A 23764-nucleotide genomic window follows, 5' to 3' on the forward strand; every position below is an offset into this window, starting at 1 on the left:
AAACCAGAACTGCAGCTACAGTTGGAAAATTCAACCTTTTGGAGTGACAGCACAACTGTGCTAAAGTACATTAGGAATGAAACAAAGTGTTTTCACACCTTTGTGGCAGATAGGATCTCTACAATAAGAGAAGCCACTGCTGTCTCACAATGATAGTACGTCAATACAAAGCAGAATTCTGCTTATGAGGCTTCACGTGGGGTGAAAATTGAGTACCTTCTCACAAGCAGCAGATGGATCCATGGCCCATGGGAGAAAAGAAAGCAAGGAGGTTGAACTACCTGGTAAGTTCAGAAAGTGTATGTAACTTTATTCCAGCTATCGTACTTTACTGTGACCAAGTTACCCCATCCAGAAAAACATTTTAGAAGTTGTCCTGCTGACAGATCTGACAAAGCATGAATTCATGTTTAACAAATCTGCATCATTTTAGTTATTTCAGCATCAGTTTGATCCGTTTATTGCTATTTAATCACAGCAAAATGTTTGCTTTGGGTTCATACAGCTGTAGTAATGGCGAGTTGTGTTTATTCGCGTTGTGTGTGAACACTCAGCAGTTGTCCAGCAATAAAACCCCAGCGAGGAAAGCGTTGCGTGGATTAAATTTGCGTTTGGTCTGAATGCTTTCTGAAACAGGGCCCTGTAGTTACTTGTGGTGAAAGCAGTAAAAATAAACAGTAGCGATTGATTACATTTATATAGCAATTGATTTTGACACCTAAAAAGGGCTTAGGGGGAAACACCAGAGAAACTTTGAGACAAGTACGCTGGGATGATAGACAGACTATATAGCACCGTTGTTGGAGTGTGAAGCTCGACGCAGGTCCTAGATTAGTGACTGCTTCTTACTAAGTTCACCCGGTGTTGGCAGTATAAGTGCGGTTAGCTCCCCTCCGATGGCTCACTTTTACACACTGGGGGTCAGCTTAGGGACCATCAATTAATTACAATTGTTAAAACAGTGTTATAGGAAATCATTTATTTCAATAGCTTCCATGTCATGTGATCCAAGGACTCTAAACCAATGCCGAATTGTAGTAATACACTAGGCAAATGAGACACCTCTTCATATTAGATTTGAGTGCATGTTTTATATTATATTAAGATTTTATGGAAAAGGTTTCTCAATAGTTTACTTTAAAGGGAAAAATGCCCCCCCCCCCAGTAACTTCCATGTGAAATTGTTTCACAAAAATTAAATGATCAAAACAAAATCCCCTCAGTTTACCTTAACAATTACACCACAGCTGCTTCCATCTTTTAACTGGAAGCACGTAACTCTCCCTTTCAACTTGATATCCATCCAGTCTGTTTGGCTTTCTCATCATTAAGGAAATGTTAAGACACTTTAAAGAGATATGTAGGTGAAAAGATGATGTCAGCTCACAAATTAATCGTGATTAAAAAGTGTAATAGTTGCCCAGCACTAGTCTCGAAGGCTTGCAGATAATTAAACTAAGCAAAGACTTTTCTTCTTTTTGGACACAGAGGCCAAATTTGAACAAAATTTATTAGGTCATTTAAAAGAATGCATTTCGTGCAGTTCAATTCATCACAAAACAGGCACATCACAAAACTGTTTTCTAGCAGTGATTCGTGGGCTTACGTAATCATTCACATCTTGGCTTTAAGAGTAGGGCTGCAGTAGAGATTGTGCTGTAGAAAGCTTAAAATCTTCCTCCAGGCATCTTCCTGAGCATCTGAATGGGGTTTGGTTTGTCCTCCCCACAGCATTATGACTGAAACACACAATGTTGTGTTTGAGAGAAGCTTCTAGTAGCAAAACCTAAAATTAAAACACAGCTCGAGGATTTTCATTGAACGAAAGGTAAAAACGTACACCAACACCTTTTGTAACATCAAAAATTTAATTTAAGCCATAACTTGCACCTTGGACAAGCTTTGTGAAAAACTTCTTTGCTTTCACTGTCTGTGTGAATGTTCAGTTTCACTCATTTACTCAAATACAGTACTACAATTTTGAAGTACTTGTACTTTACTAGAGAAATTCTATTTTGCTTTACTTTGTACTTTTACTTTACATTTCAGAGGGAAATAAAGTGCATTTAACTCACTATATTAAAATTAGTTACTTTACAGATTCATATTAATAAAAAAATATAAAATTAAGTTACCCAGTACATAAATCTATAAGTGACTATAATCCAATAATACACATTCTAAAATGGACTATTCTGCATAATGGGTACTTTAAGTATATTTCTACATACATTTGAATGAAGAACTTTAACTCACATTTCCGTTTTGCGTTATGCATTATAAACATAGTAGCCCTGAAGTGAGGTGAGTAGGGCGGCTCAATCAGATGTCCAGTGTTGGGGTATTGTACTCTGGTCAGCAGGTGCTCCTTCCCTGCAGCCTGCATCATCCGGGCGATCTGAGGGTAAAAAAGGTCAAAACAAAAAGAGCACAAACTAAAAATATGCATAACCAGACGCCCTAGTTTTGGTACACAGATTACTACTAGGTGTGACCCCAAATAGTTGAAGCTTCAATGCTTCGATAGATAGAAGGAGCCTGATTTGACTGCCAATGTCTGATGTTACATAGTACTACTTCTCCCAAAAAGTTAATACACTTCCTATTATGAAGGAAATATCAACTTATAATGCTGTAAATAAAAATGTGAAAAAGAAGCTTTTAATAAATAATAAAGTACATGAATAAATCCAAAAAATTGTAACCCTAACAAGTGCGCGAGCGAAAGATAGAGAGCGAGAGGGCGCGACTGAGAGAGAGAGAGAGCGAGAGGGCGTGAGCGAGAAAGACGGAGCACCAGCTTCGCCGCACGTGCACCTCGTGGGACTTGCATTACTTAACAGTACTTTGAAAAGACACGCTAGGAACTGCAACATGCATGCAATTTTTGGCGGGCACAAGACCAGTAAATGGAAGGCAAGGGTAAACATTAGGCTGGTTAGTTGTGCAAGTTACAGTCACTAATGTAATGTGTAACCACCCCCCCCCAAACACATGATACAACTGTCACTCACCTGTAGGCAAGACTTGACAATTCTGATTCAACTAATTCCTTAGTCAGAGACTTATTTCCACTTCTTTTAGCCTGATGTCATGGTAACACCAAAGCAAAGCATTGTAATTCATATCCCACAATAATGGGAATATTATTTTTTCTGCATATTCTTAGATTTACAGTTGCCCTTCATTGTCAGGTGTGTGTTTGTACTCACATCCTCAGCACACTCCACTGTGGGCCAGTTCTGATCATCTTCACCATTGACCAACAACATTGGACAGTTTATTTTCCCCACCTCGAAGACAATTAACCACAAGGAACAACTTTAATATGCATTTTTAGCATTCTAACATGGATAAACTAAGATGGTAAACATTACACCTGTTAAACATCAGCATGTTTAGCATTGTCACTGTGAGCATGTTAGCATGCTGGTTAGGGGTGTGACAAGATCATATTAAAACTCAGTTCAATTTTATTTATATAGCGCCAAATCACAACACGTTATCTAAGAGCGTTTTACATAAAAGCGCAGGTCTAGACTGTACTTTGATACATTATTTACAGAAGCACAACAATTCCCTCCAAGAGCAGCACTAGGCGACAGAGGCAAGGAAAACTTCCTTGGCAAGAGCAAGGAAGAAGCATAGAAGATGCCCCCGCCACTTTTAAATCATTTGTGTGGTAGCATTTTGGGTACCCAGTGGAAACAGTCTTGTTCTCATGGACCTGATATGGTTATCGTTTTGTGAGCCAAGTGTATCGTCACACCGCTAATGCTAACGTTAGCGTGTCACCTCTCTGACAAAGTCTGTTTTCTTTCTGCCAAAATACACTAAAATAAATACAGATACCAAATAAAGAGATGCGTACAGTAATTGAAACAACGGAGTATCAATTGGATCTTTGATCATAAAGGAACTGGAGAGAGACCGTTCTTATGGTTTGTTTGTAAAACACAAAAATGTCAGTACAGCTCAAACAATTAGAAATTAACCTGGTGAAGAACAGACCGCTTGAAGAGTTCCTGCTTATACCGGCAAAAACGTGTAGTTGAATTGAACCTCTTTGCCCGATACTTATTGATGAATTCCACATAAAATAAGTAATAATCATCCTAGTGCATTATGTCCTTAAGAACAGAAAAACAATCAAAGTCTCATCCATGTGTGTTATTAGTGCAACATGTACTTACGTCCACTTTCTTTGATAGGTCACTGGTAAGTCCTAGACCCATATCTCGCCATATTTGATAGTTGTTCTCATCCACACGTATCATGTGAGAATTCCTGCCATCACAATGTTCACATCACTGCAACTGTGAAACTTTGAGTTTTGTTTTTATGTTACTTACAGAACAGAGTACCTACTTGAACATCAGTTCAAAGACTCCTTTGAGGGGCCCTCCACGCGCATAACCATGGCTGCCGCTGACACAAACACAACAACGAGGCTAGAACACAACACAGTGATACACCATAAGACGGAGGCTCCAAACTGTTTCAGGCGAGGCTCAGTGAGTGGTAGTATAATATATTACATTAGTTATCAGAAGGACAAGAGGAAGAGAGACCTCAAACTTGCCAACTCTGTCTGCCGTGGCACCTGCTTAACAGCCACATATTCAAGGCTAAAGAAAAAGCAACTCCAAGATGTTCTGCATTTGTTACTTGCCTTGATAACGGTGCTCTCAGCTGCCAAGTACATGGTCACCGTTGAGCCGAGGGAAAGACCAAAAATTCCAACTTTGTCTGGGATTACTTGAGGATGGTCTTTGAGAATACCAAATCCTGTCTGTGCAGAAGTAAATAACAGGAAATGAAGAATTTCCAAGACCATTCTTTTACCAGCTATTTGAAGGATAGGAGGGCGCAGCACGATCATTTGCAAACAGGATGGAAGTGTGGCTTTAGTTCTTCACTGTAATAAAATAATCTCAACATGAAAAAGGTTTACTAACAGACTTTTGGGAGCAGAAACTTGTGTAGTTGACAGTGAGATCAGGATTTCCAATCTGTCCTGTATTTTTGAAAGAAAATTTAGTTTAATTCAGTTTAATTTAGACAGCACTGCCTCCATTCATTTTTATTTATGTACTGTATATATATATTTTTTTTAATGTAGTGATCTGTACATGAAAGGACCCCCCAAGCCCACAGAGACAGTGCTGTCCAAAACAACATTGCCTTCAGACAAACTGTAATCTCTGCCAGGGAATTTAATCACTCCACAGTTTTTCCACACTCCTGCTGTTAACAGCAACATTTCCTAAAGCCCAATGAGATGTCTTCAGATGTCTTTTTTGTGGGTAGGTAGGTTTATTGTCACAATATAAGTTTTGTAACTCCCTTCTGTTACCTAGCAGACAATACAATGCCTATAAAAGTATTCACCCCCCTGGATGTTTCACCCTTTTGTTTCTTTTATACATGAAATCATGGTCAATATAATTTGGCTGTTTTGACAAGAATTTGCAAAAAAACTGATTTTTACAAATTAATGTCAGTTAATTAAAAATATAAAAAGGTAAAGAATATGATTACATACATATTCTGATGCAGAACAAATGTTGTCAAAGCAGTGCTGAAGTTGCCTGTTAGTCCAACTTCAGCAATGCAAACTGATAGCTTTAGCTAGAAGCTGGCCATAATCCCGAGATACGCAACGTGTTTCGTCAGTAATGTAGTTGGATTGTAATTTCATGTAGTTCATCTGCAGCGCTTTGCTACGTGGACAGAAAAGTGCCAGGTACATTAGTGATCATCAGCTGATGATTCTTGGCAATAAAACTGTACAGCATGGAAGTTCAGATCAGCCAGCTGAGCTTCACATTTTACTGTCCTGATGTGAGTGAGGAATTTGTTGCAATTCACAACCCTCACCTTTAAACAAGAACAATAAAATGCCTGATACCCTTCACACAAAATGTAAAAACTCTGGAACTAATAAAAACACAAACCTCAAAAATGTTCAACTCTACATCTGCTGACCTCTGTTCACCGGGGGCGAAATACTCCAGCACAAAAGAAACATAACCACGGGAAGCCAGCAAGGCCGAACGATACTCGACCAGCCCTCCACCGCCTCCCCACATATCCAACAGCCCGGGGAAGGGTCCTGGACCTAAGCAAGAAGAGACAGATTATAAACATGGTCTGTAGGCGGGTTCACGTCTAAAGGCCTGGTTCCTGAATTGAACCAATGAGAGGATGATACATTGTTTGAATTTTCCATCTAGTCTGGTTTGTGCTCACAGAAGCAAAAGTCAAACGGTGCAGAAAATTAAACAAACAGCCTTGTGGTGGAAATGTCATTTGATTATCGGTCATACAGTCGACAGGTAAAGAAACTCCAGATCTCTACCTGGACCCGTCAGGTTCGTGTTGGTGATGGTCCGGATACCATATCAGCAGACTTTTAGGGTCCAGCATATGAGCATCTTATAACACAGCGGGTATTAAACAATTTAATAATGCAGGCATTTCAAGAAAGAAACGCCGCGTCGGACGGTCTTATCTCACAACTTGTTTGTCATACAAACTGAACCAGTGAAGTAGGTGGGCCACAATGGCCCATGCAAATGGCTAGGAAAGGCATTATTATAAAAGCAGCTTGTGTTTACAGAATCTCTCTACAGACCTTTCATCAAGAAAAAAAAATGACGTATTGTACGCATTTGTTCTTATAGTATTTTTGTAGTATCTCTTTCATATTTTGATTGTAATTTTTCAATTCTCAATGTTCATACTGAAAATCTATATCAATCAATATATCTTTTGCCCTTCTGGCTCCACAGGAGATTTCTGTCCTCCCTGAGCTCACCTTAGGACAGGTGTAGGCCCAACACCCTAGTCAATTTCCCCACCTTCTCTTGACTGTTGCGATACTGTGCCTTTTTTTATTTCTGTGTTTATTGTACCAAACACAGACTTGGCAATAAAAAGCATTGTGTTAAAAATGGAATTTTATAAATAATATTAAATAGTAATAATAAATAAGTACTATTTTAAATGGCAACACAATGGCAGCTTCCTGCGATTAGTTTGAATGAGTTCACTAGAGTGTTGTTGTTTGGTCTGCACTAGAGTTTGAGTCCAGCGTTAACACAAATCCAAACAATCCGCACCAAGAGGGCAAATGCGCCAGGGTTCAGTTCAACTGGACTAAACAAGGCAGGTGTGAACCCACCCTTGAGAAAACAGATTTTAAAGATGCCTATCCTTAATCATACCAAACTAAAACACAAATGTGTTCAGGGGATAACCCCAGTCTCTCTGGATATCAACAAAAGATATGTAAGAGGATGCAATATGTTTCTTTAGGTGAAGCAGGTGTACCTGTGGGTATAAACAGAGTCCCCCGCACTCCTTTCTCTCTGATATCAATCCTCTGGACCCCTGGAGCCATGTACCATCTCTCTATGAGCACCGATGCCAGAGGAGCCTGCTCCGTGAAGCCCTCAGCTACATGTCCACTGTACGCAGAGACTTTGACCAACATGGGGCTGCAGACGTCCCTCTTTCTCAACCTGACAGGTAGGGAAAAGGGCAGAGTTTAACATTCAGTGTGCAAACCTCACTTAATGACATTAAGCTGTAGCGGTCAACTGTATTTTACTGATGAACAAGCGCTTAGAAATCAAAAACAAACCGAGCCATTTAATCTCAGTTCACAATTCATTTCATGAAGCTGTAGATTTGTGTAATGTGACATAACGTAACTTCATACATTCGGAAGTTTTCCTATATGTCTGCACTAGACAATTTAATAAAACCGGCCTAATTTAACTCGTTGGCATGTTTAGGAAATGCTTATTCACAAGTGAGGACCACACAAACAAGTTATTAGGCTTGTAGTTACTTAACAGACATTCAAAAGCGTTGTGGGGAAGCTGCAATAGGGAAATCCGCCGTAGGACTGAAGACTCATCCACTTACTGGCCGGCTTTAGGATTGTGGAAAGTAATAAAATAGACATTTTCACCATAAATTGGAGCAGAAACTGTCTCCAGAATGCAGGAAATTAAGTGTTTAATGCTCCAATTTTCTGGGGGAGGACACCCAGACTCACCACTTATATATTTCAGCATTTCCCATTTCTTCAAAATAGTGTTAAAAATCGTCTTGTCTTGTGATCCAAGTGTATCATCACGCCCCTAATCTGAGCCCTTATGTCACCACCACTTTAACAACAGAAAAAAAAAAAAAAAAATGATGCTGCATGTGTGGCCACACTTTGGTGTCATGACACCAAGCTAAACAAAGCTAAATGTAGGAATGAATGCTTAAACGCTTTCATATCAAAAACAGTTCTAACAAATCTAAGCATCCACTTGACAGAAAATCGATTATTAAGATATAGTCAAGATGAGAAAATTAAGATGTTTTTGCATGAGGCCCTTTGTTTAATCATTGTAGAGGCAACAAGGCAATTAAACAGTGATGTTGATTTAAGGAGATTCTGCCCGGTCATAGTCAACATGTTACCTGAGGCCTTTCCGGCTGCCTGGGACAGGGCGCATACTCCACAACAAACCCATGGGTTCTTTTCCTGTGTACGTGCCTCCAAAACTCAAATCCTCTGCAACTAAAAAAGCATTCAAATGTCAAGAAAACAAAATATCCAAGAAGCAAGTTAGCTGTAGAGTCAAGAACGAACAGCAAACACCAGTGGTCTTTTGTGTTTGCAATTTAGCAGGCTGTTTGTCCGTGATAGAATTCAGACATTGATGCACTTTGATTAAAAAAAGAAATCTGTTTTAGGAACGAGACAAAATGAGAGAAAGAACCCACCACACACTGTTCCCCTGTGATCACTGATGTAGTGTCCGAATGCCTCCCAGAAGTCATTTTCCTCAGAGTGGTGGAGGGAGTGTAGTGTTACTGGAGATCCTGAAGGTAGATTCTCCACCACCACCTTGAACTTCTCATCAACCAGAGCCCGACTGGGGTGGACAGAGAGAATCGGAGGGACAGTCTGGGACATCTTACCCATCTTCTGTGGAGAAATGCAAACACATGTGCACGGGTTACAGTTTATCAAGTGGGTAACAAGAACAATGTCCTCAGCTCTCACAGGCTGCGTCAGTGACAGACTTTGTGACCTCTGTGTTGCACTGAATTTAAAGATAACATGGTTCAAATATGTTAACAAGACTAAGAGTCTAAATTCATGCCATCTTTAAGGCTGTACTTAAGCATAGGGGTGCTTTGCCCTAAACGCTATCTTTAGCATGCTGACATGCTCAATATGACGTATAAGCGGGTATAATGTTGTAACCAAGTACATAAGTATAATTTTATTAGATCTTAGTGCTGCATTTGATACCATTGACCATCAGATTCTATTGCAGAGACTGGAACATTTCATTGACATTAAAGGAACTGCTCTAAGCTGGTTTAAGTCACATTTATCAGATCGATTTCAGTTTGTACATGTTAACGATGACTCCTCCATGCATGCCAAAGTTAGTCATGGAGTTCCTCAAGGATCTGTCCTCGGACCAATCCTGTTCACTTTATATATGCTTCCTTTAGGCAATATTATCAGGAAATATTCCATAAGCTTTCATTGTTATGCAGATGATACTCCGTTATATCTATCGATCAAGCCAGATGAAACTCATCAGTTAGCTAAACTTCAAATGTGCCTTCAGGATGTTAAAACCTGGATGACCTGTAATTTTCTAATGTTAAGATAAAACTCAAGTTATTGTTCTGGGGCCTAAGCACCTCCGTGACGCATTATCTAAAGATATAGATTCCCTTGATGGCATCGCCCTGGCCTCCAGCACCACTGTGGGGAATCTTGGAGTTATCTGTGATCAGGACATGTCGTTCAAGTCTCACATTAAGCAAATTTCAAGGACCGCCTTTTTCCACCTACCTAATATTGCGAAAATCAGGAACATCCTGTCTAAAAATGATGCAGAAGAACTAGTCCATGCATTTGTTACTTCTAGGCTGGATTACTGCAATTCCTTATTATCAGGCTGCTCGAAAAAGTCCGTTAAGACTCTTCAGCTGATCCAGAATGCTGCAGCACGTGTTCTGACAGGAACCAGGAAAAGAGATCACATTTCTCCTGTTTTAGCTTCTTTGCATTGGGTTCCAGTAAAATCCAGAATAGAATTTAAAATCATTCTTCTTACCTACAAAGCTCTTAATGGTCAGGCACCATCTTATCTTAAAGAGCTCATAGTACCTTACTACCCCACCAGAGCACTGCGCTCCCAGAATGCAGAGTTACTTGTGGTTCCTAGAGTCTCCAAAAGTAGACTAGGAGCCAGAGCGTTCAGCTATCAAGCTCCTCTCCTGTGGAACCAGGTTCCAGTTTGGGTTCAGGAGGCAGACACCATCTCCACATTTAAGAGTAGGCTTAAGACTTTCCTCTTTGATAAAGCTTATAGTTAGGGCTGGCTCAGGTGAGTCCTGAACCATCCCTTGGTTATGCTGCTATAGGCCTAGACTGCCAGGGGATTTCCTATGATGCACTGAGCTCCTCTCTCCTCTACTTTCTCTCCCTCTGTATGCAAACTCATCCCATTATTGCATGTTACTAACACAACTTCTCCCCTTTCTGGTAGTCTTGTGCTTTCTCATCCCTCTCCTCTCTCCTCCTATCACTTCCTGCAGGTGTTTCTGGCTCTGGAGCTGTGGAGTCTGGATCTGTGGTTGCGGGTCACCTGCTGCCCCGTGTTCCTGCTCGACACCCTCTGCTGCAACAACTATTGTTACTAGTCCTATTATTAATGTTATTATAATCATTAACACTACTATAAATATCTGTACCATTTTTCATTCAGTCTATAGCATCAACATCACCTTTACTGTCTGTACCTCTCTGTCTATTGTGCAAGCTGCCTCCCTCCCCTCTCTCATTCCATCCCTCTTGCCCTCTCTCACTTTTCCTCTTAACACTACACACCTCAGACTAATTTGCGTGAGTTGAATATTTTCAACTCAAGCGAGAAATTCGCATGATGCTGTCGAGGGATCAGCTCGGAGTGAACTGTTTTATTAAATTAGCTTTTTACTTTAGTTTTTAGGATTACAACGTTGACTTCTCTTCACTCGAGCTTCTCAGCAGCCAGGTTCCGTGCACATCCGGTTCCAGTGTTGTCCGTGTCGTTTGGCACCACTTCATATTTATATAAAAACCGGATATTCCTGGGAGAAAAGAAAGCGAGGAGTTTGAACTTCCTGTGAGTTCAGAAAACGTGTACGTAACTTTATTCCAGCTATCGTACTTTACTGTGACCAAGTTAGCATAGCCCTGATCGATCTGAACTCCATTCAGAAAAACAAACATTTTAGAAGTTGTTGTCCTGCTGTCTTGCTGGCAGACCTGACAAAGCATGAATTCATGTTTAACAAAACTGAATCATATTGCAGCTGTAGTAATGGTAAGTTTATTCACGTTATCTAGTTAAAAATGCCTTCGTGTTGTGTGAACACTTGCAGCGAGTGTACTCACGCGAGGAAAGCGTCGCGAGGCGAAAATTGGCGTTTTGTCTGAAAGCACAGTTATAGTATAAATCAGTCCTGTCATCTACATCAAATGTTGGGGGGTGTCACTGATGGAGAGGAGACTGAGTGTCCAAGGAGCTGGTTGATAACTTTGTGTCGCAGTGTAGGAATAACCACCTCATCCATGTGGATAAGACTAAGGAGAATGGAGGACGAGGCCTAATTTGAACACAATAAATCCAGGGTAGATGAGGGCACAAATACCTGGGTGTTCACCTTGAATACAGACTAGACTGGAGGTGTAATTCTGTTGTTGCAAGTACAGTGATCTTTGCAGCCATGTGTTGGGCTTCATCAATGTGTGTGACATTAAAAGACTAAACAAGCTGATTAGGAGGACTGTCTCTGTGCTGGGGACTGCTCTGGAGATGGATGTTGCACAGACTGCTCAAGCGATAAGGACCGCTAGAGGAAGTCATTCCTGCCCACTGCAATAAAAATAACCAATGATTCCCCTCTGGGCAGGGAGGGATGACTTAATTCTTGAGTGACAATAGGCCCTACACATCCTTCTGCACTCAATTGCACAGGCATAGTTAGAGAGACATCCCTTTAAATCTTGTTTACTTCTATCAAAGCAGTAGCATAGTTTGAATATTTGTAAATGTGATTTTTAAGCCTACCTCATGCTTGTTTTCTCACCTCATGTGTTTTGTGTAAGTAAGTTGTGCAAGTTTTGTTAGTGATTTTTTTAACTTGTGTAACAGTTAAAGTCCAATCATAGCCCAGACGTCTAGGCTAAAACAGGGCGGAATTTGGGCTGTCAGTGAAAAGTTAGACGTCCAACCATAGCCCAAGAATAGACCAAATATACAGCTTTTGAATGACTACATATCTACCTCTAATAAACATAATAGTGGCTAAAGGATTGTTTTTACTCAAACATAACAGGTCCTCATAAATGGTAATATGTACGAACAAAATATAAAGATTTTCTTAAGATTACAGTGTAGACAGCTTAAGATACAACATGAATATAAATTGATATAAATAGAAACAGTTTATATGAAAATACAGACAATTTTAACATTACATTTAGCTGACACTTTTATCCAAAGCTGCTTTTATTCTTTTGAGAGACCTATGTGCTGTGAGTGTTCTGTTCTCAATATTTATTGTTGTCTTTGCTGACTGTATGCTGGAGAATTTGCACTAAATATTTAGTGTCAAAAACTCATATTTTCATATAATGATCTAGTGAGTAAATCAATCATCTAGCGGATGAAAATACTAATTGCATTTTGTTTTAAATTAAAATGAAAGTTAATGCAGTGAACATTACAGTAAAAATAGTTAATTTAAATGTTTACTTGCATTTGATGATGTCACGGGTTTGGGTATCTCTTGATAATCCGTAATTCGTTTGTAATTATAAAACAAAAATACAGTTTCTGTTTCAAAACGAAAAACCAAATAACTGTTTAACGGCCCGTTTTTCGTTTTTGGCAATTCATTTTATTATTTCTTTTTGAACGAAGAGTCTGTGAACTTCAGTCAATTTGTTTTTTGTTATAAACCAAAAACGGAAGTCACGTGGTCTATTCCTGTTTTGGAAGGGCTAGGAACCGGTAAAACCTTCAAAATAAAAGTAGCCCATGTACCATGTAGTTAGAAAGGTGATTATAGACTAAAACTAAAAACGTTTTTAGTAGGTTATAAAACTAAACCTGATCTGGGTGTGGAAAACACACTTTAATTAACTGAAATTAAAAAATATATATAATAACTCATTTGAACATTTGTAAGGCTATTGGTGACCTGTAACTTCAGATTAAGACAAGTGAACTAATGTTATATGTAGTTTAGGATCGCAGTTAGCCTATTTAAGTTTTTATTATTTCATTCATATTTTAGTTTTCTAACATTTATCGGCCTTCTTGCTATGTGGGAGCTCAACCAGCAGAGGTCACTCTGCCCCCTTCTGTGGTGCCAACAGGCAACAAGGTTTTGACCTTTTGACTTGTGTTTATATCAAAGAAGTTTATATTAAAGAGAAGGCTGCACTGCTACCAGAGGAAGCTGATCACTGAGTCTGAAGGGTGTGCAGAACTTCACCTGCCTTCCAGCTTCTCTTTCTGTGGTGCTATAGCTGCTAAACTCTCAGCTTCCACCGTTTACTGTTGTGTCAAAACAAAACTTCCAAAACAAAATCTTGTTGTAAACTTTTTATTTTCCTTTGGATTTTTCCACACGTGAAAATACTTGTTTGTTAAGTAGATTAAATATTTTTAGAATCAAAAATGATCTCTAGCTCTGGGCTTTGGGTTTAATTCTGTTTGATTAACCACCAGGGAAAGGCAGTGCTCTGTACTTATGTAAAGTAAAATAAGTCATTGAGTTATTTAGTTTCTCCCTGGTACTCCTCTCAAGACCTCCCAGATTTCCCCCCATACCTGGAGGGTGTGAGCCTGTGCAAGGTTTAAGGACTGATTATAGTATCAAGGCTGGTCCCATCACCTACCGTCACTCTTCAAATTAATGCTGGACTGTCAGGACAAAGCAGAACACCACTCCTTCCTCCAGCACCAGAAAAGGGCCCTGTTGTCACTTTCAGATATTTACATCATGATTCATGGTAACCACACCTTGTAACTGTGGCACTGTTTGTGTATTTGGATGATGTCAACTTGTGTCTTTTAATACACATTTATATACAGTAGGCTTTTATGTACAATAGTACAGTGAAGCAGGGCTCTGCAGTGCAACTCTTTCACTCACATATGCCCAGGAATGATTTACAAGCACAGTGAGGTTATAAGGTTATATTATACCAATAGTAATTTATACTAGTTCCTCTTCCAGGCTGTGGTTGGAGCCTCTGCAGTGGACAGATGTCGATTTAGTTAAAAGTCTACAACATTTGTAGGCCCATGTCGAGCGTTCAGATCCAGTAGTCTTCACATCATAAAATGGTCATTGCACACAAGGAGAAGGAGCTCAGGCAAATTATAAATATGTATATAATACATTATAAATTCTGTGCTACTTGAACATTTTTGGACTACTGTCCTCCTTTAACAGAGCATTTCTTTACAAGAGACATGCATTTCAACTGGAAAGGTAATTCACTAATCATCAAAATTTAAAGATCAGGTTTTGGGCAGTCTTATAAACTACATAAGCGCAGACATAAATGAGATGCTAAAGGATAAAAGCAAACTGTTACCAAAGCACAACTGCCACCAGGATGCCCTGACACCACCACCCACAAGTGTGCTGCACCACCACCTAAAGACAGCAAGTCACAAACGAGAAACACCACACAATAAGGCTCAGTTAAAGGTCTGCACACACAACGACGTGCAGCAAAGGGAAGAGGGGCTCCTACAGTCCACCACCCTGTCAGAACACTCAAAGAAGAGGGAAAAGGGCTGAGGGAACTCACACAGCCCAAAAACAAGCAAATTGCCCCACCCTTAGCAGAACCTAGCAGTTGGCAAAAACATTCACAGGACCCATCCACCTGTAACAGTCTCATAAAAAGAATCCCCATTTAAAATCAGGACACAAAACAGCAGTGGCGATACAACCCTCAACTAATGCAGTAAATCATCCACCCAGGTCTGACTCCACCTCATTCAAGGAGCAGACGTTTAAGGTAACTAATTCACTGATATACAAGCTTAAATTTAAACAGCTAGACTTGTTATCAAACTCGAACCATCGGTTAATATCTAGTTTTATCAGTGTTATTAAGCAGCTAGCTATCACTACACAAACAGTAGTTTTTTTGTTCGTTTGTCTTTTTACTAAAGGTCTCTGGGGCCAAACTCCCCTAAACAGATGAGTCTGAGCACATTGTTCAGTCTTCTCCAGAGCAGCTTTTACTGCCTGTTAGCAATCTGGGGGGTCAGTCGGATGAACACCGAGCTTTATTTGGACATTAAGCCATTAATTCAGAAGAAAAACCTTCTGGATATTCCCTCTGTCACATCACAGAATACCAACAGCAACCTCTAATGACATTTTCTCACATCTGATACAAATCAGACTCAGAGCAGGACTGAGTTCTCTTCCTCTTAACATATCAAACATATCCCACAAAACAAGCAACTAGCAGAATTGAATCAATCTGTCCATACACGTCCCTCACACTGTCTTAATCCTGCAACATGTCTGCAGAGATAACCAGAACCACACTGACAGTGCTGTACATACTTTTGAAAACAAATTGCAACAAACACATAACCCACCAAATGGTCAGGAACATTAACTCGATCCAGTTATCACATATTACACTCAGCCTCCATGAAACAGATAGGATGACCAAGTAAACAGATTTCCCCCCAATGCTCAAGTTTTGTCTCCAATTCCTTTAAATAAATCATTATTTTCTTTTAACGTTGAAAGCCTCAAGTATCAGGCTACACATGTAAGTTGCTGTCTGTAAAGAGGGTGCAGGAGATTGGTACTAAAGGTGGGTGACCCAGGTAGGGTGGACATGTTGGAGCTGTGTCTAGTACAGGTCACCCATTTATTTACATTTCCTTATGCACAAAAGCAGAGCCATAATTACAAGGTGTTTTTGGTTACCATAAATCATGATGTAAATATCTGAAAGTGACAACAGGGCCCTTTTCTGGTGCTGGAGGCAGGAGTGGTGTTCTGCTTTGTCCTGACAGTCCATCATTTATTTAAACAGGGAGTGATGGTAGGTGATGGGACCAGCCTTGATACTATCATCAGTCCTCAAACCTTGCACAGGCTCATATCACCTGTCTCGGGACTCAGTTTCACTTTTATTTTACACAGGTTTGAACAGTGCATAGCGTTCCCTGGTGGCTCATTAAAAAGAATTAAACCCAAGAAAGGCAGTAAAAGACTTGAAAGCTCCAGAGCCAGAGGAGATGCTTTTTGACTCTCAGTAATGCTCACCAGGTTTCGCACATAAGTAGGCCTACACAGTAACTAATGAGAGCAACAGGCAGCATTAAAATATTTAATCTACTTAATATAATAAGTATATTACACTGGAGAAAAATGCAAAGGAAAATAAAAATTATACAACTTTATAGATTTGTTTTGGAAGAGTTTTGTTTTGACACATAACAGTAAACGGTGGAAGTTGAGTTTAGCAGCTATAGCACCACAGAAAGAGAAGCTGGAAGGCAGGTGAAGTTCTGCACACCCTTCAGACTCAGTGATCAGCTTCCTCTGGTAGCAGTGCAGCCTTCTTTGATATAAACACAAGTCAAAAGGTCAAAACCTTGTTGCCTGTTGGCACCACAGAAGGGGGCAGAGTGACCTCTGCTGGTTGAGCTCCCACATAGCAAGAAGGCCTATAAATATGTTAGGAAACTAAAATATGAATTAAATAATATAAACTTAAATAAATAGGCTAACTGCTGTCCTAAACTACAAACAACATTAGTTCACTTGTCTTAATCTGAAGTTATAGGTCACCAATGGCCTTACAAATGTTTAATTCTCCCCAACAGGTATTATTTTATTTATACATTTGTTTTTTATTTCAGTTAACTAAAGTGTTTTTTCCCCCCCACACCCAGTGCTACTTTAGTTTTAGTAAAAAACGTTATTTTAGTTTTAGTCTATAATCACCTTTCTAACTACATGGTACATGGGCTACTTTTATTTTGAAGGTTTTACCGGTTCCTAGCCCTTCCAAAACAGGAATAGACCACGTGACTTCCGTTTTTGGTTTATAACAAAAAACAAATTGACCGAAGTTCAAACTCTCTTCATTCTTTGTTCAAAAAGGAATAATAGAATCAAAAAACCAATTCAAAGCCCGTTTTTGGCAATTTATTCTGACACCAAAAACGGTTATTTAGTTTTTCATTTTGAAACAAAAAAAAAAACAACACACAAACGGTACGGATTATCCAGAGATACCCAGACTGATAAACCATCTCATGTGCTGCCAGGGCAAAAAACTAAAAATACAAACAAACTTTGTAATCACTGTAGACCTTGCTTACATGATGGAATATCCTACACCTTGCAAGTTATTTAGGCAAAAACGTCCTGTAACCACATGTAAAGTGTGGATAGAAGTGAGTTACTCATAGCCGGACTAAATCAGGTCTATAGTAAATCTAGACGGTGAAATGACGGCTATTGCTTGCTGGGTACCCGTGCAGTTTTTTGGAGCGGTGCAGAAACATGGGGGTCTCTGCAGGATTGGATAAGGAGACTTGAACAATGGGTTTGGAATGTGGTACAAACATCTGTTCTCCAAAGATGTCGCACTTCAGGAACTACGCTCGTAATCTGCCCAGCAACAGCATGGTGATTCGTGGAGTCAGATGACGTGGGCCAATCATGGACTGACCTAAACACTGGGTCAGGAAGAGACAGCCAGTCGGACTTCATGAACTGATACAGCTTGTTGTTGAAAGGAAGATCGACCCAGAGAACGTTACTTGTAATAAAACTGATTAACTTGGACCAAAAACATCTATTTCTTCATGAAAGAACACGCAGGACCAAGGACTACACATAGTTTAAAAAGGGTACTTAACTTCAACCCTATAAAAACTTTTACAATTGCTTACTAAAGCCAGAAATCCACAGCGCTGTGGTCTTCTCAGGTCACGTTGCGTTCACGTCCGATGCGTAAAAAAAAAAAGAAGGTAAATATCCTCCGTCCCTGCAGAACCAAGTCGCTTCCTAGAAGCTAGTGGTTACGTTCAGTTTGGGTCTCATGCAAAGACGAGAACAGTGAGTGCAGTTAACAAACAGCAGTGTCGGGGGCGAGTGTGCTCGTCACAAAAGTCACATGACATATCAAATGTCCAATCACATGGAGTGTGGAGCAATCAAACAGGAGGCACCTTGTGTAAAGACCTCCCAAATCAGTGAAGTTTGGACAAACTTGATATTAAGGAGTATAAATTAATTTTAAATAACACAATCCTGCTATTTTTGACCTATTGTGCTTATAAAATGTCTGTCCATCAAAGATAGTATAACTTTGTATGTTTAAACTATACATTTTAATCAAATTTCCAAGTGTCCCACTTTAGGAAATGTGGTTTTGAGAAGTGGGACAGTATGATTTACCTAATATGGGACACTACTTCAGTCACTCAAAAAAAAAAAAAAAACGTGTAGGGGGCATGGTTTGTGGGACCAATATATTGTTTTTACAGGTTTTTAGTAGTCTTATGCACCAATGCTGTACTACATGTTTAAGGTCATAGGAAATTGTTATTCTTTGGGGGATGGCGGTTTGAAGGCTTTGTGGTTTTATGTGCGTGTGTGAAGGGAGTAGCCTAGATATCTCTAAAATGAAAAATAAATAGCTCTGAATTTAAAAACCAATAAAGCCAATCCACTTAATTTTATGTGTAATGATTAATTCAGTTAAATGTATGCTAGTCAAAACAGAATAAGACAGGGAGAGATTTTCAGACGCAGAGCGAGAGGTAGTATCAGGGAAAGGATGAGAGAAAAGGCAGGATAAAAAGCATTGTTTGAGTTTGTTGTGAAGAAAAATAAAACTAGAGTCAGGAATTCTGATTTCTGTCCTGGCTGTCCACTGCTCCCTTCAGGGAATGGGTTAAATGCAAATGATGAATTTCTTGATGTTCAGTTATCAATGTTTTCATCCATAACAGAGAGTTACAAACTTAACATTTTTATATTCTATGCAAGGGCGTTATTTTGTGTTGAAAAATACAAATAGTTACATTTAAGGGCTCAGATTATGGGTGTGATGAAACAATTAGTACACAAGACGTGATAATGCTCAATATTGTAGTAACGAGAACAAGACAGTCCAATTTATAAGAAATATTCATTGAAGAAATAGGCTATTCGATGGGGAGGTCTGGGGATCCTCCCCAGAGGATTTTGAGCATTAAACTCTTAATCTCCTGCATTCTGGGGACATTTTCTGTTCCAATTTATGGTGGAAATGTCTTTATTTATATGAAGGAAACAATTCATGTGGCCGGTGACAATTCAGAATATAAAAATCTCAAAGATAAAGTAGTTAGCAGCCTGTTTTTTTTTTAATCCCAAGTTACCTTTTTGGACAAGGCACATCTGTTTCGTCTATAGTTACATTGCATTTCATGTTTTTGTTAGTAAACCTTTCAGAATTTTTATTTGCTATTAAACATTTGTTGTTGCAAGCGAATTTTCAGAAAACCTTTAGCAAGTGCTTTCAAAAAGTGGTGTGGACATGTCCCCAGCATAAATGACACCTATGATTCTATGAGAATTAAGGTGATTTTTTTAATAGACTTTCAGTGTCCCACATAAGGGACACGCCTGTCCCACTTTAGGAAGCTGTCTCAAAGAATTTGCAATAAGAGCACCAATGTGGCTGTCATTTCCATTAGGAATGTGTTGCAGTCTCTTTTGCTTTGATTAGGATACATCCTGGGGTTTTTAAGATTAAATTGTGTGTTGATTTAATACATTGAATATGCCACAAGTCCGAAAAACAAAAAAAAAAAAAGTCCCACATTAGGGCAATTCACCCTGACTTAAGCCAAAAAACAAGCTGCTGATTACTGCATTGTGTTCTGTTACATTAATGAATTGTCACCTGCCAGCTGAATTTGTTTGCATTTACATAAACAAAGACATTTCCACTGTTAATTGGTGCAGAAAATGTCTCCAGAATGCAGGAAATTAAGCGCTTAATGCTCAAATCGTCTTAAACAGGTAGCTTTGTAATGGCTGGTTGTTGTGGGGGGAGGGTTGTAACAGTTCATGAAAAAATGTTACAACCAGTTCTTTATGACTCAGAATGTGTTTTGTACTTTCACCTTTTCCAGCATGTCTAGGCAATGGAAGCACAAGACAGACGGTTAAAGCAAAGCAAATAAGCAGTAGAGTTGCTGTGCTCTTCTGGGTTCATCTCCTCTCATGTTACAAAAAATGTTCAGGATGTATGTTGTTATTGGGATATGAAATTACCTATATATCAGGACATGATATTTTAGTCATATCGCACAGCCCTAGTTGGGACAGTGATTGAACCTGTGACATATACAGTTTCAGTTAATGTAGAGTTTTTATAAAAAAAAAGTGCTTAGTCACTTTAAATTGTTTGTTCAAAACAGTGTCTTCTTTATTGTTCCATAAAGTTCTTGTGTAAATTGTGTAGTTGTAAGTGTGTGGTTGAGCAGGGTGGTGGACCCAAATACTGGCAGGTACTGTTCAAAGATTAATTTTAAAGCAAACAAAAAGTGAGCACACTTACAACTTGAGTGGTTGAGTCCAAAGAAATCCAAAATAATCACAGTCTGTCCAAACAAACAAGACAATCCAACTGAAAATCCAGAAAGCAGGGAAACAGGACGACACGACTGCGCAAGATAGGCTACACGCTGCAATAACCAGACAAAGACTGAGGGGAAACATGTATACACAGGTACTAACGAGCAACACAGGTGACAGAGATGAGACTAATGAGACACAGGCAGGCAAAGAGACAGCAGGGGAAAACAGACTGACACTAACAGGTTACAAAACACAAGACAAGACTCTAACTGGAACTCAAAACCCTGAGCAGACAAGACAAACCAAGTAACTGAGAAATACAGTCATCTGCACGAGACAGAACAGACTAACACCGAGTGATCAAAACCAAAGGAATAAATGAAGCTGGCAGGGAACATAAACCGACAACAGACAGAAACCAATCATGCCAGTAGGGAAACTAATAACAATAACCAGGTAGAAACAGAATCAAACAAGAACCAAGGCAGGCACCGATAATATCAAAATAAGGCAGAACAGATCAGAATAATATTAATGAACTAACCCAGAACACAAGCAGACAGATCACAAATAATACACATCAACTCCAACCAACATGGAAAACAGACTGAAAGGATGATTTAACAGAACACAGAGCAGACAGAGCCAAAAGAAAGCAGACACAGAACAAGGAGTAAGTATAAAGACATTAACTAAGACACAGAGCTAAAATGCAGGAATTACCCGCTTAAACAAAAGGTGTTACTTTTATCCCCGGTCAAAAAAGTGCAATATATCAAAAGGGGCCAACCTTTCATCAAGAATAAATACTACATATTATAGTTATTAGCCTATTATTGTTATTATATGTTGTACATATTTAGTTATTTTTTCTATTCTCTATATTCATAATGAAATCAAGCTCAAGTGAGTGTTTGCCCTTTTGCCCCATGGGAGGTTTCTATCCTACCTCAGCTCGCCTTATAGGACACCTGAGTTAATGTTTGACAGGTGTAGGCCCACCGCACCAGTCAAACTATCAGCAGGACTTTGACTGTCTTTTTATTTCTTCTTAATGTTTACTGTAGCTTATGCACCAAACACCAAGGCAAATTGGAAAACAGTGAAAACCTACTTGGTAATAAAATGTATTCTGATAAATATTAAATAATAATAATACATTAAGTAGTACAGTAATACTAAATACGTACTATTTTAAAGGACACCTTATTGAAACTTTTTTGTGTTTTAGGCCGCCAAATGTTCCTCTGCTGACAACGTCTTGTCTGTTGGCTGGATCCTGCAGCCTCATCCTCACCTGTGAACTTTCTCACTGTCGTAGTAGTAGGCACATAATTGTGGTGTGCCAGATACATGTATTTAATCAACACTACATATATCAACAGAAACCCCATAATTAAAGGACTCTGATCCGAATCTGGGCCCAAAAACCTGATCGGGACATCCCTACTGTTGCTTTAGATTGTACTTTAGGGCAAGCAAAGTCATAATAAAAGAGCTGTGTGTTGCTAAATTAAAACTGAAACAGAGAACTGGTCTCTTCGTCTCCCTGCAGCTGGCCTTCATTGGTTACCAGGCCCGGCAGGTGGTTCTGGTTTTGTCAGACCTTCTGAGTCCTGTTCAGTCAGTTCTACTATTCCAGCGCTGTCGCCTCCTGCTGGCCTGCCTGCAGTACAACAACCAGCTGGCAAAACACCTCTTTTCCCTTTTCAGTAAATCGCAGTGTCAATGTCAACTTAATCATCAGTCACAAATTGCAGATCAGGTGTCTGTGTTAACACCAGACCTTGATCATCTGAGTTGAGTAAAAGTAACTGAAACCAGTTCTTATGTCTGAATGAACATTTCTTTTAATGGACCTTTGCTGTCTTATTCTTTGGTACTGGTTAGACTCCAGAGAGGAAAAACCAGAAAACAAGTCTTCAGACGAATATGTGTAGGGGAGACCGGGGATTGTTTTAACACGAGTCAGTTATAACATCTACAATTTGTCCAATTACAAATCACCTGTGCACATGCTCAGTTCAGTCCTTATTCCACATGGTGAAAAGCCAATTTTAAAAGGTATATAATAATTTTCAGGTAAAAAAGGATTTTTTTCCCCTTTATTTATTTTTGTTATAGCATTTCCTGCTTTGTAGTTAAACTCATCAGACTTAATCATGTTTAGTGTGTGTATGTAGATATCTTTCATGCAAGTTATTGTGCTAAAGTTTTAGCTTTAAGCTGCAAGGTGAGCTAGTTAGTTGTATAAACAATGAAAATTATTAGTTGTATTTATATATTTTCTTTGAATTTCAGTAAGTGTCTGAAACAGTCAGTAATGTTTGTTTGTTTTATTTTTATTTTCAAATGTTAGTTTAAGACCTGTAGGCTTGTCTGTGGGCCAATAAGGCCGGCACTCCAGGAGTGTCATATGTTTATCAGCACCCTGACGGTGCACACGCGCACGCGCACACACACATTCAGTTGGTGCACATTTGCACATTTTGTTAAAATGTATTATTATGTTTGCTGCTATGTCAGTACTATGACTTACAGTAATTAAGACACATGCACACACTAATTATGTTCAAATTAATTTAAGTGTTGAATAAAAAGCTTTCAATATGTTTTTCTTATATCTCTTATTGCATAATGGTAAATTTCACCCCCAAAACTAACCTGCTTAAAAAGAAGAACAAACTCAGCAAATGATTCCAAGAATAACAAAGTTTGTATCCCTGCGTGAACATTTCTTGTTCAATAAAGATTTTTTAAGCAAAAGGGGGCAAATTCTCTTAACTGCTTCATTAAATTATCTTGTCACACTAAATGTTATGTCCCTCTTAATCCAAATTAAAATAGTATACAGGTAGACCTACAGTTACCTTTTTCCACAATGTGATCATCACCCGGGTAAGTAAAAATACAACTGGCATATAGAATATTTATTGTTATATAATATTATAATATTAACATAGATTATTTTAAGTTCAGAAACGTAAATATGACTTCTTAAGTGTGAAGTTGCAAAGCGGAACCTTAAGAACTTCCGGTA

At 39.0% G+C, this 23764-nt stretch overlaps 1 protein-coding gene across 5 annotated transcripts; it reads right to left on the reverse strand.

Moving 5' to 3' along the window:
* Positions 1 to 1491: 1491 nt before the first annotated feature.
* Positions 1492 to 20898, reverse strand: LOC119918175 (peroxisomal succinyl-coenzyme A thioesterase-like). 5 transcript variants are annotated; one of them, XM_038738759.1, is made up of 11 exons: positions 20705 to 20883; positions 8791 to 8995; positions 8485 to 8584; positions 7336 to 7526; positions 5958 to 6121; positions 4673 to 4792; positions 4369 to 4451; positions 4194 to 4287; positions 3213 to 3293; positions 2257 to 2398; positions 1492 to 1739 (listed from the first exon to the last, which is right to left on the reverse strand). In XM_038738759.1, the coding sequence occupies exons 2-11, from the start codon at positions 8990 to 8992 to the stop codon at positions 1615 to 1617; spliced, it is 1302 nt and encodes a 433-aa protein (XP_038594687.1). In that variant the 5' UTR covers positions 8993 to 8995; positions 20705 to 20883; the 3' UTR covers positions 1492 to 1614. The 5 variants fall into 5 exon arrangements, with proteins under 5 accessions (XP_038594687.1, XP_038594690.1, XP_038594688.1 ...); XM_038738762.1 differs by lacking the exon at positions 20705 to 20883 and adding an exon at positions 18042 to 18219 and having other exon boundaries at positions 8791 to 8992; XM_038738760.1 differs by lacking the exon at positions 20705 to 20883 and adding an exon at positions 18042 to 18219.
* Between the last annotated feature and the right edge of the window lie 2866 nt (positions 20899 to 23764).

This window comes from Micropterus salmoides, unplaced genomic scaffold (genome assembly GCF_014851395.1).
Source record: "Micropterus salmoides isolate LMB-PRFRI ecotype aquatic unplaced genomic scaffold, ASM1485139v1 Ms_hic_scaffold_23, whole genome shotgun sequence".
Classification (NCBI taxonomy): domain Eukaryota; kingdom Metazoa; phylum Chordata; class Actinopteri; order Centrarchiformes; family Centrarchidae; genus Micropterus; species Micropterus salmoides.

What these genes read in the sequence shown, in the direction of transcription:
- LOC119918175 (XM_038738759.1), bottom strand. Translation starts at nt 8,992, where the DNA reads ATGGGTAAGATGTCCCAGACTGTCCCTCCGATTCTCTCTGTCCACCCC. An exon ending in TCACAGGGGAACAGTGTGTG is followed by an intron (nt 8,585 to 8,790) that starts GTGGGTTCTTTC and finishes ATGCTTTTTTAG; the next exon opens with TTGCAGAGGATTTGAGTTTT. An exon ending in GGCAGCCGGAAAGGCCTCAG is followed by an intron (nt 7,527 to 8,484) that starts GTAACATGTTGA and finishes CCTACCTGTCAG; the next exon opens with GTTGAGAAAGAGGGACGTCT.